The 12063-nt window shown below is 39.2% G+C and overlaps 1 protein-coding gene across 1 annotated transcript; it reads right to left on the bottom strand.

Annotated features, from left to right (window-relative positions):
• Positions 1-2365: 2365 nt before the first annotated feature.
• Positions 2366-9432, bottom strand: LOC105199267 (regulator of nonsense transcripts 1 homolog). The gene is made up of 5 exons (XM_011166273.3): positions 8626-9432; positions 7499-7776; positions 7213-7368; positions 6466-7059; positions 2366-6384 (listed from the first exon to the last, which is right to left on the bottom strand). The coding sequence occupies exons 1-5, from the start codon at positions 8812-8814 to the stop codon at positions 4236-4238; spliced, it is 3366 nt and encodes a 1121-aa protein (XP_011164575.1). The 5' UTR covers positions 8815-9432; the 3' UTR covers positions 2366-4235.
• Between the last annotated feature and the right edge of the window lie 2631 nt (positions 9433-12063).

Here is a 12063-nt window from a genome sequence, read left to right as displayed (position 1 = left end):
GTAATACGTTTCTTTTAACTATTCTGTGTAACTTGCCAGAAATAGGTTGACAAAGTTTATTTAGCTATCAGAACACAGAGATATTGAAGAAATTCGGAAAAAAAACTAATTTTACTCAAAAATTTCGAACTTTGACTGATATAACTCTTTCGTCTTTCACTTTAGCGATTGGATCCACTATGATAAAAGTTAGAACTCTTCTCGGGGATATCAGAACAGACAGATATTGGAGAAATTCGCAAAAAAAATTTTACTCAAAAATTTCGAAATTTGACTGATATAAGTCTTTCCTTTTTCAGTTCAGAAATTCGATACATCATGATAAAAGGTATATATCTTCTGTGGGCTGTTAGAACACAGAGATATTGAAGAAATTCGGAAAAAAACCAATTTTACTCAAAAATTTCGAACTTTGACTGATAAAACTTTTTCGTTTTTCACTTTAGCGATTCGATCAATTATGATAAAAGTTAGAACTCTTCTGGGGCTATCAAAACACAGAAATATTGAAGAAATGGACAAAAAAAATTTTACTCAAAAATTTCAACTTTGACTGATATAAGTCTTTCGATTTTCACTTTAGCAATTCGATCCATCATGATAAAAGTTAGAACTCTTCTGGGGGCTATCACAACACAGAAATATTGGAGAAATTGGTGGATAACATTTCCATGCATTTGATAACATTTCATTGCATTCATTTCATTTTGCGATTCTATTTCCATATTGCCATTCCATTGCCATCATTAACATCGAGAACATTGTCATAATTGCCATCATTTCCACCATTGCCGTCATTGCCGTCAGGCTATATATATTGTCATTGTCATCATTTCCATTATTGCCATTCCATTAACATCATTGCATTCATTCCAATATTTCCATCCCATTGCTATCCCATTTCCATCATTTTCACAATTGCCATTAATATCGAGAAGAATTTGATTAAAATCCGTTATTTTACTGATTAACACTTTAATACCTTATATCGTATATTATTATATAATTCTTTATTAATTTTTTTTGTAAAGTTTTGATTAATCTTTACGTGATATTTCATAAAAAACTGTTGAAAGATTGTATTAAAATCAGATCAATAATCTTCACGTTTGTAAGTTAGAGAATAAAAATAATACTCAAGTATCCATATATTTCATTGATTTTTATTACATTATTATTATTATTATTATTATTTTTATTATTATTATTATTTATTGTGCCATATTAATCGCACGTATTGTCATTTGTAAATCATGCGTATGCATGTATATGCCATTGTAACATAATAAAAAAAGAGTGGGCGCTTTCTAGTCTCGCTACGTCCCTGCGCAGAAATCGTCCGAAATCCTCTTTCTGAATTTTACGGCATAAACGTAGCAGGGAAAACGTGATAGGTCGAGAGGGGAGTGAAGAGGAGGGTATCCATAGAGATAACATCGCCGCTTGCTCCATGTCTATCACCGCGATACTTTCTCTCTCTAACTGAAGGCCTAAACAATTAAAGGACAATCACGTTAAAAGAGAAAGAGAGAAAGAGTGAGAGAGAGAGAGAGTTGCGTCAAGATTTAAAAAAATTAAAAAAGCTAATTTTTTCAAAAGCATAATTTGAAGACATTTAAATAATAAAGAATTATGTAAAAATAAAATGATGGTATATTTATTCGTAGAAAGACATTTATTTCTTCTTCATCATATGATGCGATGTTAATTACAATTATTTTTTAAGTACTGCGTATAATGAATGTTTCTTTATTAAAGAACCAAATTCTCTCTGTTACTATTAAACATCTTTTTTAAGTAAAAATATGATTGTGCAAAATATGGACATAAACGTATTGATATGTATTAATATCAATGTTAATGTAAATGATTCAGACTAAAATAAATAAAAAATTACGCGAAAGTAGACGTAATTAATCATTTGTGCACATTTTCGACCCCTGTTCTGGATGCAACATACGCGATACGCGTCAGATTTTATTTGCAGCAAAATGGATGTTAGCACGGACAACAACCTACATCCATTTCTCGAGAGATGGATGTGGGTTGTTGTCCGTGCTAACATCCACATTGTTTTTAACGGCGGGTTGCAAAATGGATGTGACACGTAGTTCCCATTCTGACCAGAATAGATGTGCGTCACTAGTGTACGGGAGTTTCGAAGCGTTATAGGAAAAACCGCCGTGGCCGCTCTCAGGTTCCTCTCTGCCTAAGCTAATAACATAGATTAAAAAGAATAAATATTTTAGATATGGCATATTAAAACTTCCATCGTTATTTCTTTTGTTAAAAAAATTTCGTTGCTTATTATGTATCAATGCTAAACAGTAACTTGCAGGATAAAAGATGAGAAGGCGAGAGCGCATTGCTTTCAAACCAAATTTATTTTTTCCATAAGATTTCACAATAAATTTCAATATTATAATCTGCTATTATATTAGCGGTGCGCTGTTATCGGACAAAAAAAAATAAAACAATTTTGTGTTGTATAATGCAGGTTACATGAATTATTACTTAATCTATTGCAATATAATAAATTTATATTACCGCCAGAAGCCAGTACAGACAGACTATAGAATTGGAGGCAGGAATTTGGAAGCAACAGAAAGGCGTTCCGAATAAAAAACAGTGTACAGAAAGGCATTTTCCGGTCTATAAATGCGAGATTTTCCAATGACAAAATCTTGTACCATTACGGATAATGGCAATGTCTGAAACACGCAATAATGTAGAATTTTTGTAATATGGCACGTGCCATATTGGAAAAAGTATAAATGAAGACCTTTTCCTAAAATCATCGATTATCATTTTCGCATTTAACTCTTTCGCTACGAGCAGCCACCAACACAGCTCACTGGAAATCTTTTTCCCAGACCGATAGTTAATGGCTCGTCAAATTCTTAAATAGATTTCAATAATTTCTTACACGTCGATTCACGATTATATTTGTACACAATATATTGGACGTGATGAAATTATATATTTCAATTTCGAAACGTCGGAAGCAGTACTCTTAAAATAGAGTAACGTCTTGTTTTATCACGCATTATTGTTCATCGTCGCGAAAAGGTTAAAAAACGATATGTTAAACACGATACGCGAAAGAATATATTGTGGTAAGCAGTGCGTCTATACTGTTTTCTTGGTCACGGTGACCACTAGCTCAGTCTGCTAAGGATCTATCGAAAGAAAGCAATCCTTCCAATTATGCGCTCCGTTGACTCCTGTGGTAAAATAAGCAATAGATATAAAATAAGGAAAAAAAAACTAATCAACATGATCAAAACCACCGATGAATTTCTCACGACCGGCAGAGGTGCCAGTCCTTTGAGAAAGGATGTCCCATCTCCGTGATGATGTTGAAACGTGTTGGCTTCATACTGTCTGATGATGCAACATTGGCGATTCCCATCGACAAAATTCCGCCGGAGAAACCGATATCGACTCTCAATCTGTGTGTGACGTGCGCCCACGCGTTCGAGGCAACAAATCTTTCCCTCAGTGTTTTTCCCTCAGCGCTCGAGATAACGGTGCGTGTACGAAAGAATTCTCGAATACAATTTATGCTCCTTCTTAATTTCCTCAGTACTTTTTCCATTTGATTCCGTGATAAAGTGGAAGAAACCTGTGAGGTCTTAGTGCTGTTACAGTCCAATCTTCCGTAGCTTATAGATTATTAAATAGATATTTCACGAATTCCCTCGCTGTAGTCATCTGAGCGTGACGCAACGTTTGGCAACATTTGTCAAGTTCGATCAAATTATGATGCGATACGTTTTTTTCTTTCTTTTTTTTTAATATCATTGTATATTCCTTTTTATTTTTGTTTAGTTATAGCGTCACTTGATTCGGCGATAAAACGGTCCATTCACAGTAAGCGCGTGTCACGGTGATTGACAGTAGTCGTTCGTCGTTCTCCAGCCTGCGCAAATGTTCTTCTCTGCCCTCGTTGCACTTATTACAATCAGTAGTAGATAGATAAGCCTTGCGTGTTTCCGCGTCCACGGTGGAATCCTCCAACGGCGAATTAGCTTACGGAACCTTCATTCTCCTCTCATTTCCCTTTACCTCATGTCGACGACATGAGTGTATGCTGCATAATATCGTACTCGATCGTCGAGCCGTCGTACCGTTTTGCGCAGTTAGTGATTTGTGGTTGTTGGTCGAAGAAGAATTGGTCGAACGAGCCTTCATGGCATGGCAATTGCGTTGCTCAGCCGTAGGTAGGTCTCGGCTCAGTAGGGCTGCGAGAACTGTCCTCCGGCTTGCGACTGGCCCGACTGATAGAAGCCACTTCGGTCACCCTGATAGGTCGAATCCTGCGATAATAGACCGTCCATCTGTGATTGGAAATCGCCGACCGCGAACGAGTCCTGAGAGAGTTCCGCCTGACTGAGACCAGGCTGTGATAAACTGAAACCAGGTTGGGACATGCCCTGGGTCGTGCCTTGTGTCAACGGCAGACCTGGTTGACTATACGGTTGTGTGTTTTGCTCGGTCTGGCTCAGTTTGCCCATACGCGGGCCCGATTTGTTTCTCGCCGAGGCAGCAGCGCCACGCCGGTTTCTCTGATTCTGACGCGCCTGTAATGCTTGTTGATGCTGATTGTAGAAACGTGGCGGCACGTGCGCCATATTCATGAACATACCAACTGGTACAGGCATGTTGTTCATCGCCGCCTGTGCCCGCTCCGGACTGATATAGCTGATAGTATCATGAGTACGACTGAAAATGTCGAGTGGCACGTGGTTTCTTTGGTAATACGGATTGTGATTTTGCGTGCCATTCACCTGTGTGCCAGAACGATCGTACACTGATCCAGGGATCAGGGCTTCGCGCGCATCGTACATCGACGTGGACATAAAATGCGATCCCGGATTGGCCGCGTTTACAAGTTTCTTTGGCTTAGCGAATTGAATCATGGACTCTTTTAGATTGTTCAACGGTCCTTCAACCAGAACCTTTTGCTCCTTATAAAAGCTAAGCAGATGGTTCCAGAGTGGCTGCTTCGAGAGTACCTTGGGATTTCCTACGATAATGATGCCATATTTTGCGCGAGTCAATGCCACGTTCAATCTTCTGGGATCATTTAAGAATCCAATGCCTTGATGTTCGTTAGATCGTACACAGGACATTATTATTATGTCCTTCTCTCGTCCCTGAAAAGCATCCACACTCGCCACTTCAATTTCTTGATACAATTTTGAGTGTAGAGAACCTTGGTACTGCATATATTGCACGAGATAAGCCCGTTGACCTTCGTACGGGGTTATCACTCCAATCTGCTCTGGTTTCACGCCACAACGTAAGAACCGCGTCGTTATCTTTTCCACATTAGACGCCTCAGTACGATTCAAATAAGATGTCCCACTTCCAGCTATCTCCTCTTGACCTTGAGTGACGTAAAAAAACATTGGTTTGTCTGGTGCGGGCCAAGGAAAGTCGATTTTCAGTAATTTTCTTTCATCAGCGCAAACGCCATTTTGCAGAGAACCTTCGTAGAAAAAATTCGATGGAAATCGTGAAAGATCAGGATGCATACGATATTGTACTTCCAAGCGGAATGGTCTAATTCCCAGCACTACCAGTCTCTCGAACAGAGATTGAGACAAACCGGCTCTGGCAGCTTTCTTGCACATCACTACCGGACCTAATTGGCAGTGATCTCCGACGAGAATCAATTGCTTTGCTCCTAGAACAACTGGTACCATGCACTCCGGCTCAGTGGCCTGCATGCTCTCGTCGATAAGTATAGAATGGAACTTTAATCTGTGCAATCTTGGATCACCGGCGCCGACGCAAGTGCAACAAATTACATCGGCCGCTTCGAGAAGCTCCTTCTCCGCCGCTTTCTTCAAAAGTCTATAGCGTTTCTCATCAACGCTCGACAATTCGCCCGTCTCATCCTTCAGCTGTTGCAATTTCTGCAATTCGGTGTTCGTCTCCATGTTTTTTATTTGATTATGTAGCGCGAGGAAACTCACTGGCGAATCGATGGCCTCTCGCGATTTGGCACACAATCGTACAACTTTCAAGTTTGATTTATGTATCTTCTCGGTCAGTTGATCGACAGCGGTGTTTGAAGGAGCGCATACAAGAACCGGACCACCGTTCTGTTTCACCAGTTGATAAACTATGGTGGCGCTTGTCACAGTTTTACCTGTTCCAGGTGGTCCTTGGATCAAGGATAAAGGTCGTTGTATCGCATGTTTCACAGCATATACCTGTGATCTGTTCAAATCAGGTAGATTTGGTGCGCTAAAATGTTTAGGGAGATGACAACGGAACAGAACCTCTTCTACTTCGTGTCCCAATAGTCTGTGATATATGTAACCCGATACAGACGAGTCATCCACTGCAAATTTGCGTAGCGCGGACTGCATTCTATAATAAAATAAAGATATTAGAATTACAATAATATAGAAAATATCGACATACTGCGACATATTTTTATCGATATCTTACCGATCAAAACTTGTGCTCTTCCAAATAAAATCAACAACAAAGTTACTAATGCATTCCGTTGGTGCTCCAGAATTATTTTTCAGCTCAATTCCTACTTCCTCTCCGTAATTGTCGGGAATCTTAATCACGTGTCCAATTCCAGACCAAGGCTTATGAAGTTCTCCCAGATAACGGAGCCTCAATTCATCCCCGTGCATCAACTTCATATCTCCGTCTGTTTTGGCCAACATAAAATACGCGATAGTCTTCTTGTTCAATCCGACGTCCCATCGTACTTCGATATTCTCTTGAGTTTGAGATTCTTTCAGACGTTTATCATAATCAGCTTCCAATTTTACAAGTGGGCCAAAGATATTTTGATACTGATATCCATCCTCGTAACGTAATAGAACCTGCTGCGGTTCCTCATCTACTCCAGGTTTTTCTAAATCTTGAAAAGTAGCATCGACGTTGTCCCGCCACAACTCCTCCAATTTATTAATTTGTTGCGCAGAAATCTGTCTAGCTCTCAATTGTTCTTGTTCGGATGGGAACTTTACTAACCAAGACAAAAAGCTGCGATCTTCGATCAATGGCTTCCATTGTTCTTGATCCCTGAATAAACATTAAAATAAATTTACATGTAATATACATTTATATTACATTTTATAACCGTATATTTACACTCACATGGTATTTACACTCACAAATAGAAATATTCACATATATCTTGGTCTCTTTGTACATGTGAAAGTAATTCATTCTTACCAATTCATATCCTTCAAAGAACTCTGTGCCGCGCATGGCTGGCGGCAGAGCAGTACGACTACGGAATCGGCTTTAGCGGGAATAAAACCCAATACAAAAACATTTCTCGTAGCACAGGAATAACATTCCAAAACGGTTTCACCAAGAGGGCCATCTCTGCAACAATGTAATAAATTTTTATAACAAAAAAATTCATAATTGAAAGAAATAAGATATTTGTTTCAAGTTAATTGTCTATATCCAATGCTTCTGTATCATCTTTTTTATATTAACATAATAAATTTACCTGTGTAAAGTGACTTCCTTATGTTTAGCACGAACAAGATGATTAATAATATGCGATCCCGATGTATTGCCACGTCCATTGCAGAACCACTTGCGGCAGACGTTGCACATAACCACGCAGGATGCCTCATGGATACCACAGTATTTACATGCATGGTCAGGCAAATCACGATTGTAATAAGCTTCCTCCTCCTCTTCTTCAAATTGTAACTCAGCAAGACTCTGGGCTGCTCCAGAAATCTTCAAATCCAACGACGAGCTACCATTCGTTCCATTGACCTAGACGATAACACGTTTACGGAAACATTACCAAAAATTTCGGAACAACATCAAAATTGCAGTAAGGTCCGCTGATAAAAAGTCCAAAGTTCATAAAGCGGATGTTATTTAAAAACAATGTTGCGAGCGGAGAATGAAATCAGATCTTCTGCACAAAAATAAAATCCGAGAAAAGACTAATTCTTTCTATAAAAGATAAATTGGAGCGTCTTTCTCTTTATCGCTATGCAGCGCGAGATATTTTCTTTATCGCGGATTTATTTTAAGCCGGAGAAATTGGTTTATCAGAGTTAAATGCATCATAGTGTTTTTCTTATCTCTATCGCGTCGCCGGAATGCCAAGAGGGCCCGACCGCGCGGATCTCTTCATCCTTGCTACATCCTGAATCGCGGAAGCGAGGCTTGCGTAATTTCAAATGCTCCGAGGACCGAAAGCCGCACCTAACCTCCTCGCCGCTCGCAGCTGGCGCGAGGGCGACGAGGGGTTGGCTCCGTCCCGTGTTTCTCCAGCATCGGGCGATCAAGGTCACACGTCGACGACGTGTGTACATCCGACGGCAATTCCAAACGGAGAATTTTGTTGTCGTGGAGGGAGGAAGGGATGGGAAGGGGATGGAAGGGAGAGGGGAAAAAAAGGACGCCGGGGTCAGGGAGCGGGAGATAAGGGTGCGGGGGCGGAGAGGGGGCGCCGTCGGCTCTGCTTTACCGCCGCACGCGCGACTTGGAGGTTAGGCCGCGTGGCTAAAGCTGAACTCCGGGCGATCCCCTCGGAACGCCCCGGCACCTCGCCGGGAAAAACCGACGGGTGACACGGGCGTGCACGGTGCGTCTCTGTGACGTAGAACTGACCTGAATGGGTTGACTGGACTGCGTCTGGGTCGCATCGTGCTGCGATGCTTGGGTCTGACTTGGTGACGGTAGGGTGAAGTCGGTGAAGTCAAACTCGCTGCCCTGCGTGTCCGCGCCGATCAGGTCGGTCTCCTCGGTGTCGAGGAACGTAAGGGTCTGGCTGCTGGGACCGTACGCGTCGACGCTCATCCTGGCGCGATCCGATCCGTTCTCTCGTCTCTGCTTTCCTCTTTCTCTCTCTCTCTCTTCTTCTCCCTCTTCCTCTTTCTCACTGTCTGACTCACTATCTCTTTCTCTCTCTCTCTCTCTCTCTCTCTCTTTCTCTCTTGCACTCTTTGAGTCTCTTGGTCTCCACGCGCTGCCGCTTAGCGAGGACAGAATTAGCGGATCGCACGTTGTAAACCGCTGTATACTCACGACGCGCCGTACGCCCTTCCCGTGCGTGACAACGAAACCTGTGCGGACGCGAGCGGTGCGTGCGACGCGCGACGACGGGGCTGCACGCGCGCGAAGAAACGGGCAACTTCTCGATTCGGGGGAACGGGTTATCACCTCGCCCAAACTCTCCTACGCCATACGTCGCCGCTCGCGGCCACCGCGGACGCGCACCGAGACACCGACACACACAACAGACGCACACGCAATTTTCGTTCCCGCACGCGTGAACGCTCGTCGTATGTTACGTCATCAGCTGATCAGGCGACAGGTATGCGGAGCAATAGCGAGTGAGCGGAAGCGGCCCTTAGGGCCGCTCTTTATATGGGCAAAGTAGGAACACGCGCGGGTGTACAGCGCGGCAACCAATGGCGACCCGAATCGCAGTGGAGTCGGTAAGACCGATTGGACGGTACAAACGCGTGGTCGTCGCACAGATGGCGGCACCTGCTCCATTGACTCCGCCCCCTCTGTCACGTAAATTCGAAATTTGCCGCGCCGCTTGCACAGTACCAATTGCAAAAAAGTTTCCAGAAAGATTTCGACCTTTCACAATTTTATGTGTCACAATTGTGAAGGAATTGTAAAGTGTCATCAATCAATATTTTAAAGTCACGATGATGTCACGGTGACATTTCATTTTGCTTCTAGATATGTTTTCAAATTTACTGTACGTGAGAGATTGTAGAAATGTTGCAGCAGAAACATTTCTACAATCTCTCACGTACAGTAAATTTGAAAACATATCTAGAAGCAAAATGAAATGTCACCGTGACATCATCGTGACTTTAAAATATTGATTCCAAAATGATTATACAGATCTGCATGGAAAAGAAAGAGCAGTTTTTGACGTGATGAGTCCGTAAGTGAAAATGCCTTACTACAGCTAGGTTAAATGCTTTATAATGTTTTTGAGATAATTGAGATTGAAACCTCCAAAAGACATGCGTTTTTTTTAGTATTGTTAAAAATTAGTAACTGCAGGTAAATTTGGTATACTAGAGACTTTGAAAAGGTCTTAAATTAAAGCTTAAATGTTGTAAAATAAAACAAAAATATTGAATCTTTTAAGACCATCATCATCGATGGCATTAAAAACAATGGAAAACTACTCTTCTTCAAATGACAGAAAAAAATTTCATAAAATTATATTATATTATTAAAAGTAACTTTTTGATTCATGATTTATTCTTATGTCATTTTAAAGTTATTGTAACTTGTTCTTCTACTTGGGTATAACTCGTGATAATCCTGAAGCAACAGATTGATGCAATTGCATATTTTGTATAATTGGATCATGGGATAATAATCAGACTAATGAATTAGACAATGTAATTATATATTAAATAGCAAATGGTATTTGCTTTTTAATTCTTTAACTTTGTTTTTCTTTTAATTCACGAAAGTTAATTTTGAGTTTTTCAAAGAAAAAGTATATAAATATTATTTGAATATGGACTTTAATTTTTTTATTTTATATACACATTATTTGATAATTTATTGTAATACATTACAATATTATTTAACTTTTGAACTATAAAAAATGACAAGCATATATATCAACTTTTGGGTATAAATATATATTTTAGAAACAACATACTCGATCAATAAATAAGGCCCACTTGTATGACCATTATAATATTTACATTTACTACATTAATCAGTTTTTCAAATAATTTTTTATATATTAAATAAAAACGTGAAATAGAAACACTAAGTATATTTTATTTATAATTTTTGTAGTAACACTTTTTGTCTTTAATCCTCTAACTATAAATATAATTTCTGAGAACTACTTTGACTGATTTAAATTTATTATATTTAAAAGATTACAACCAGCAATATTTCCAAAAGATTTCAGTCATTTCAGTAACTTTTTAATAATTTATCAAAAAAATTGTAAGTTTTTTTAACTTTCCAACAATTTTTTTAAAGATTTTAAATATAAAATCGCAGACATTTGTTATTCCAACTGTCTTCGAAATGTTGCAGACATATTTTGCAACAGTTTTAAAATGTTTTACTTTTCAGATAAAATCTTTTTGAGATATTTCTATCGATAAGTTTCAATGCTATATGGAAGATTAGTTAATCTAATCTAAATATGACGTCAATTATTAGTTAATTTTGTTCATATTATTACCGTTATTAGCTCTCCGATGACATCAGGTACGTGAAATCAATGTATTTATCACGTAAACTATCCAAATAGAATCCACGTTGCCAGTTGAATGAATATTCAATAAGAGTACTAAAATCCATGAATATCTAATCGATATTTCTAATCGACTTTTTTTATAATATCCACGTAGACTTTTCATGAATAAAATGCTTACAAATTTTAATTTTTGTGCGTTCTATCACAGCTAATACTAAATATTTCTGAAAAAATTAGGTCAGAACAAAAGTTCTCTCAGTAGCTTTTGAATGAAATTCATAGACGTTTAGATATTTGTATATAGATCTATTACAAATGTACTACTGTGTCCAAAAAGTAAGATGACATTGCATTTATTTCGAAAATTCTTTATTTATTCTTGCAAATCAATTTCGTCCCCTTCAAAGTAATCCCCCCCTGATATAATACACTTATTCCAACGGATTTTCCAATCTTCGAAACAGTTGTAATAATCGATTTCAGGAATGGCCTTTAGCTCCTTCTTCGCAGCGGCTTGAATCTCTTCTATCGACTCGAAACGGTGTCCCCATAGCCAGAAGTCGCATGGAGCCAAATCAGGTGAATACGGTGGTTGTGGAACGATATTAGTCGAGTTTTTGGTTAAAAAATCACGAATCACCATTTCGAGTCGATAGAAGAGATTCAAGCCGCTGCGAAGAAGGAGCTAAAGGCCATTCCTGAAATCGATTATTACAACTGTTTCGAAGATTGGAAAATCCGTTGGAATAAGTGTATTATATCAGGGGGAGATTACTTTGAAGGGGACGAAATTGATTTGCAAGAATAAATAAAGAATTTTCGAAATAAATGCAATGTCACCTTAC

Source organism: Solenopsis invicta, chromosome 7 (assembly GCF_016802725.1).
Source record: "Solenopsis invicta isolate M01_SB chromosome 7, UNIL_Sinv_3.0, whole genome shotgun sequence".
In the NCBI taxonomy this organism is placed as follows: Eukaryota; Metazoa; Arthropoda; class Insecta; order Hymenoptera; family Formicidae; genus Solenopsis; species Solenopsis invicta.
Note: the sequence above shows the minus strand (reverse complement) of the source record. Positions and strands in the feature narration are given on the sequence as shown.

Coding starts and splice junctions, on each gene's coding strand:
- LOC105199267 (XM_011166273.3), bottom strand. CDS start 8,814: ATGAGCGTCGACGCGTACGGTCCCAGCAGCCAGACCCTTACGTTCCTC. Junction 7,060..7,212: donor TCTTTGAAGGATATGAATTG/GTAAGAATGAAT, acceptor ATGTTTATTCAG/GGATCAAGAACAATGGAAGC. Junction 6,385..6,465: donor AAGAGCACAAGTTTTGATCG/GTAAGATATCGA, acceptor ATTTTATTATAG/AATGCAGTCCGCGCTACGCA.